Source organism: Esox lucius, chromosome 17 (genome assembly GCF_011004845.1).
Source record: "Esox lucius isolate fEsoLuc1 chromosome 17, fEsoLuc1.pri, whole genome shotgun sequence".
Taxonomy (NCBI): domain Eukaryota; kingdom Metazoa; phylum Chordata; class Actinopteri; order Esociformes; family Esocidae; genus Esox; species Esox lucius.
This window is the reverse complement of record NC_047585.1, coordinates 35,355,879-35,361,878: the sequence shown is the minus strand read 5'-3', so window position 1 is coordinate 35,361,878 and position 6,000 is coordinate 35,355,879. Positions and strand designations below refer to the sequence as shown.

Below are 6,000 nucleotides of genomic sequence, written 5' to 3'. Positions count from 1 at the left end.
ATTGTTATTGCTAAAAGAGTATTACAACCAAGCCCTCCAGTACTGTATATTAACTGGATTATCCATAAATTAATCCCGACCCTATTTTGACTCCATTGTGCTTATCTCACGCAATAATTATATAAGCCCCATCCCATTTGGTCACATGGGGAGGCAATGCCTTTGGAAAAACTGTATAAAAGCTTGGCCTTTCTTTTCATCATTGGTTCTTTATTCAGTAAAGTTCCCAGGGCAAGCTTGGAAGAACAATCACAGCTTAAGTTTGCTTATTAGAAATAACTTGATTGATTGTGCAATTGGAAACACAAACATTTGAAGTGAGATTTTTCTTCAGTTGCCACCGTGGCTTTAAATGTCTTGGTCTGTAAATGTTTAGTCACTAGCTTAGCGTATGACTTGCATTGGAAGCTGAGTATAACTGATCCATCTCTTTCGATAGGACATGGACTCTTAATAACTCACATATCGCTAAATGTTTACGAAACAGTCCAGTTGCTAATCGGAGTCAGTGAATTAATAAATGTCATGCAATTATGTAAATGCCATGTTATTAACCTAATCACTTTGGCATGAGTTTCTGCTTAGGTTACTAACCAGTGCAGTTCATTAAGTGAGGTTCACTTTTTATGGGGAGATATTGCTTCCTGTGTTCTTAATAGGTGTAGCGAGCAGGCTGTTCGAAACCTTGCATTCAGGTATTGATCACTGTAAAAATCACAACTACTGTTCAAGATTAACTAACAATAATTGCTTTCTCTTTTTGTCTCAGTTACTCTTGCTCTTGCAAAATCAAGCAGAAGTCAAGATGTCCAATTTGACACTCATAGCAGGTGACTGAATACAGCTATTTCACTATTTCTTCATGGTTCATTCTTCACAGGCATTACTTTGAGTGCATGCATGTGTCAGTATCGCCTCAAAATACAGTGTAAACTGTGGAGGCTCACCTGTATTGACGTAAGATTGTTCTCTCTTTCTTTCTGACTCTGTCTCCCAGTAGGCTTGTGCCTGCTATTACAGTTGGGTGCTTCCGCATCAGTTTCCACCACAGCTGCTCCATCTCCCAGGATGGTGTGTTACTTCACCAACTGGTCTCAGTACAGACCGGACAAAGGGAAATACAAGCCAGAGAACGTGGACCCCCAACTTTGCACCCACCTGATCTACGCTTTCTCCATCATCAACTCCCGCAATGAGCTGGTCACCTACGAGTGGAACGATGAGGATCTCTATAAATCCTTCAATAACTTAAAGACAAAGTAATGGGCTCTTTACATATTAGTGTGGATGTCAAGAGATATTTTATTGGTTTCGTCATTCACTCCTCCTAGCTGGAGCTTGATGTTGCTTGGAGAACTGTTCATTTATTCCTATATAAAATTACTTAAGAACCTAAATGCCTCCTCTCTTTGCCATGATTCTACAGGAACCCTCATCTTAAGACTCTGTTGGGCGTTGGAGGATGGAACTTTGGTTCTTCCCAGTGAGTACCTGTCTGTCACGCCACAGTGCTATAAAACACTTACGTCATATAACATATGGCTTCAAGCACAAAGATAGGATGCAGTTCAAAGTGCTCTCAACAAAACATGACAAAACAAATAAGTTGTGAAGTTTACTTCATCATTCCCTTTAGACTAGGAAATCTAACAATCATGTTAAGCTGTCATCATAGAACCTTCATCATTTGTTTGTGGACGTAGTACAGTAGTGGATAATGTTCAGGAACCCCATAGTTTATCACCATACAACCTTGTCTCTTCTCCTCAGGTTCTCCATCATGGTGCAGAATGCTGCCAACCGTCAGACATTCATCCAGTCCACCATCCATTTCCTGAGGACCCACGGTTTTGACGGTCTGGACCTGGACTGGGAGTACCCCGGGTCCCGTGGGAGCCCCCCAGAGGACAAGCAGAGGTTCACTCTGCTCTGCCGGGTGAGTGTGGCTCCTCCATCACAGTTAGAGGAATGACTGATTGTGAGTTGAGATGCCAGATGTTTCATTGTGCAAAACATAGAAGACGCAAGGAACCACTATTGATCTTGCTAGTAGCCATTAATATTGGCCAATAAAATGTTTTTCCCTCGAATAGACTGCAGCCAGAGATTTGGATGTGATCTCCTCCAGTTAATCCAGTTTCCAGTTAATCCAGTAATCCAGTTTCATTAGCATACTGGAGACATTAACAATAAACTCTGTAAATCGTCTCATTAATCAGACTTTTTTTTTTTCAAGCTCCTGTCTTTACCTGCTGTTCCCCTTTACTGCATACAAGCATCCTCTCTGACCCATGATGCTTTGTGTTTGCTTCCTTCAGGAGCTTGTGGCCGCCTTCGCAGCTGAGGCCAAGTCGACGGGCAATGCCCAGCTCATGCTGTCCGCTGCTGTGGCTGCTGGAAAGGCCACCATTGATGCAGGATATGAGATCGAGGAGATTGCCAAGTGAGTCTGGTGGCCATTCAGACTGCTGTTTTGCTGCTCAGAGTTCTTTAGGTTTTAAGGGCTATTTGAGCTATAGAAAAATGTTCTGTTCTGCAAAGAGTGTGCTGTAGTTTGTGTGCCTGTTTGTGTGTGTGTGTGCAGATCTCTGGACTTCATTAACGTGATGACATATGACTTCCACGGAACCTGGGAGAGATTCACTGGCCACAACAGCCCACTGTATCGTGGTGCTCAGGACCAAGGAGACCTAATCTACTTCAACATTGTAAGGAAAGAGTACATACGGACTGACAGAATGTGTACAGTGTGTTAAACAGACCTGGGGTCAAAATAGAAAATGCATATGCTCGGAAGATCATTAAAAGAGGAGGGAAGATTTCATGTGAAATATAAAATATTTGCCAAATAATACATTTTCAGACAAGCACTAACCCTACTGTACATGGTCCAAATTCCTAATGTTGGCAATTCCTAATGTTTCACACATTAATACATATTTGGAAATGCTTACAGGTTATTTTCTTTACATGTCCTTAAATATTTACGCCACATTTCCTATGTGAGTCAAATGCTGTGAAGGATGTTAGGATGTGTAGGGACTCAGCAGCAATGCTGCTCTGTGTTGAGAAGGTGTGACAGCGTATATTCTGTGTGGAGAAGGTGTGACAGCATATAGTCTTGGTTGAGAAGTTGTGACAGCGTATATTCTGTGTTGAGAAGGTGTGACAGCATATAGTCTGTGTTGAAAAGGTGTGACAGCGTATATTCTGTGTGGAGAAGGTGTGACAGCATATAGTCTGTGTTGAGAAGGTGTGACAGCGTATAGTCTGTGTTGAGAAGGTGTGACAGCGTATATTCTGTGTTGAGAAGATGTGACAGCATATACTCTGTGTTGATAAGATGTGACAGCATATACTCTGTGTTGATAAGATGTGACAGCGTATATTCTGTGTTGAGAAGGTGTGACAGCATGTATTCTGTGTTGAGAAGGTGTGACAGCGTTTATACTATGTTGAGAAGGTGTGACAGCATATATTCCAAAGGCAGCAGCCGTGTTAAAGACAACTTCCGTGTCATCTCAGATATCATTGTTTACAATGCTGACTTTAATCTTGTAGTGATTAAAGTTTTATTGTAGGTGCTGGCAATGCATTTTCCACTATGGTGGCCTTTGAACCGTATCTGTGCCAGCAGCACATTGTTAAGAGTCCAATCCTGCGGGGAGCACCTGTCATTCTAATGTGACTTCATTTGGCATCTGAGCATTTGGCTTTGAAATACTGAAATCATAATAAAGGCAGACAGGTTTCAAACATTCTAGAAAACACAATGTGTGACAGCGTAGGGTAACACCACAGAAAGAAACACAAGTGCCAGATATACTGTCAGAGTGCTAATTTCTCCCTTCTCTCTACTACCCCCCGCAGCCACCATCTCTCAACGATCCTTTTGTCTCTTAGGATTACGCCATGACGTACTGGAGAGATAAAGGCACCCCAGTGGAGAAGCTGAACATGGGCTTTGCCACCTACGGCCGCACATTTCGCCTGTCATCATCTGACACCAGAGTTGGAGCACCAGCCAATGGCCCCGCCTCTGCCGGGCCATACACACGTGAGGCGGGCTTCTGGGCCTATTATGAGGTGAGCGCTTGGCTCTAGGGGCTCACAAATATTCAAACACCCATACTGTTATGTAGCCAGAAGTGAAACAAGCACAAAAAGTACTCGGCTATGTTCACCAGTTTTGGTAAGTTCCAAATTGAGTTAATTGACCGTAACTATCCTATGACCTTAATGATTTTTCACTTTTCCTTTTTATTTAATTGATCACTGCTTAGTTATGAAATCCCTTTACCTGTTTATGTAGGTTTTAATTAGAAACCTCCCTAAACTGGTGAATTCGGACAAACTTTCAATTTGTACTTTTAACACCTCTTTACATTCAAAAAATGTTTTCATTGTCATCCTAATAATTCTGTTCAAAGAAGACCTGTGCAAGATGATTTCAATAAGTGTGTTTTGTTTAGATTTGCACCTTCGTGAAGGGGGGAACAGTTGAAAAGATTGAAGATCAGATGGTTCCATATGCCTACAAGGGAAATGAGTGGGTTGGATTTGACAACAGGGAGAGCTTCAAGACAAAGGTAATTAACTATTCCCAAATAATTTACTATAAGAAATGAATTTGTGTATTGAAAATTGTCTGGTATGATGCCACAGTATTGTAAAAGAATGTCCTTTTTCTCTCTGTATTTATGTCTCCATTCTCTCCGATCATTCAATTCCATAGGTCCAGTACATGAAGGAAAAAAAGTTTGGTGGTGCCTTTGTGTGGGCCCTGGATCTTGATGACTTTGCCAACCAGTTCTGCGCAGAGGGCAACAACCCCCTAATGGGATATTTGCGCGAACTCCTTAACATTGGTGAGGCTGACATTTTTGTGAACTTAATCCAAATGATCCAAATGCGATGCCACTATGATTACTGCAGTGAGGGAAATGATGTCCAATTGCTCCTTTTCCCTCTCCTCCCTTCCAGAGTTGCCTCCACTGCCCCCCACCACCACTCCAAAACCTGGCCAAAGCACCACCACACGGCCCACTACAACCTCCACCACCACCACCACCACCCATGCGCCTGGGACCGGCTTCTGCAACGGCAAGCCCGATGGGATCTACGCCAACCCAGACGACATCACCGCCTTCTACATGTGTGCCGGTGGCATCACACACGACAGAAAATGTGGCACTGGCTCAGTCTTCAATGACAGCTGCAAGTGCTGTGTGTGGCCCTGAATGTACTGTGCGAAACTGTGTTAGCATTGCTAATGCTAACACCAACAAGGGTTACTATGGTGCTAAAAACACAAATAGGTTTTCGGGGCAGAATGTTTCCTGCAGATCAGATGCATTCAGTTGGGTCATGCATTTGAGCGTTGTGGAGCAGTGTAAAAGTAATTGTTTGAATTTTATGTGTAACGATTCTAGATCAATGCATAATAAAATAAATTCTGCTTCATCTTGTTGTACCTCTTCTTAACATGGATTTTAATACTGAAACACATATTACCTTGTTTTAGCGTTACGAATAAGTTTGTGTTGCCACATCTCTATTTTCAAAATGTTTGGAAATATTCCTTGTGGAAGGGAATGACACTTCTTGAACCTCACCGGTTCTTTTTTTCTTTTTAAGGATAAAACACAAAACAAAATACATATAGAAATGAATGACAGCCAAAAATTCCTTATTGTGGAAGGGAATGTGGAAGGGAATGACACTTCTCGAACCTCACCGGTTCTTTTTTTCTTTTTAAGGATAAAACACAAAACAAAATACATATAGAAATGAATGACAGCCAAAAATTCCTTAGCCCACCAACAATTTTGTACTGACTGATGTCAAATACTTTGTAATATTTATTCATAATTTATTAGATGTATTTTTTTACAGACCCAGTTCAAAATTATAATGTACCAACTAGTAATATACAAAATATGCAACTGTCATCCAAAACATTTTAGTTTTTACCCGTTTACTGCAGATTATTTGTTCATG

The 6,000-nt window shown here is 41.5% G+C and overlaps 1 protein-coding gene across 2 annotated transcripts; it reads left to right on the top strand.

Annotated features, from left to right (window-relative positions):
* The first annotated feature begins 222 nt into the window (after positions 1–222).
* Positions 223–5,463, top strand: LOC105016928 (chitotriosidase-1). 2 transcript variants are annotated; one of them, XM_020055242.2, is made up of 11 exons: positions 223–317; positions 770–830; positions 1,001–1,259; positions 1,427–1,483; positions 1,771–1,936; positions 2,319–2,443; positions 2,585–2,708; positions 3,904–4,086; positions 4,473–4,589; positions 4,736–4,868; positions 4,984–5,463. In XM_020055242.2, exons 2-11 carry the CDS (start codon positions 806–808, stop codon positions 5,238–5,240), a joined length of 1,446 nt encoding a protein of 481 aa, XP_019910801.1. In that variant the 5' UTR covers positions 223–317; positions 770–805; the 3' UTR covers positions 5,241–5,463. The 2 variants fall into 2 exon arrangements, with proteins under 2 accessions (XP_019910801.1, XP_010879406.1); XM_010881104.3 differs by having other exon boundaries at positions 998–1,259.
* The last annotated feature ends 537 nt before the right edge of the window (positions 5,464–6,000 follow it).

Bases quoted from the DNA above. Each gene is read 5' to 3' on its own strand.
- LOC105016928 (XM_010881104.3), top strand. From the start codon at position 806: ATGTCCAATTTGACACTCATAGCAG. The intron at 4,087-4,472 runs GTGAGCGCTTGG...TGTTTTGTTTAG, and splicing joins GCTTCTGGGCCTATTATGAG to ATTTGCACCTTCGTGAAGGG. The intron at 4,869-4,983 runs GTGAGGCTGACA...CCTCCCTTCCAG, and splicing joins GCGCGAACTCCTTAACATTG to AGTTGCCTCCACTGCCCCCC.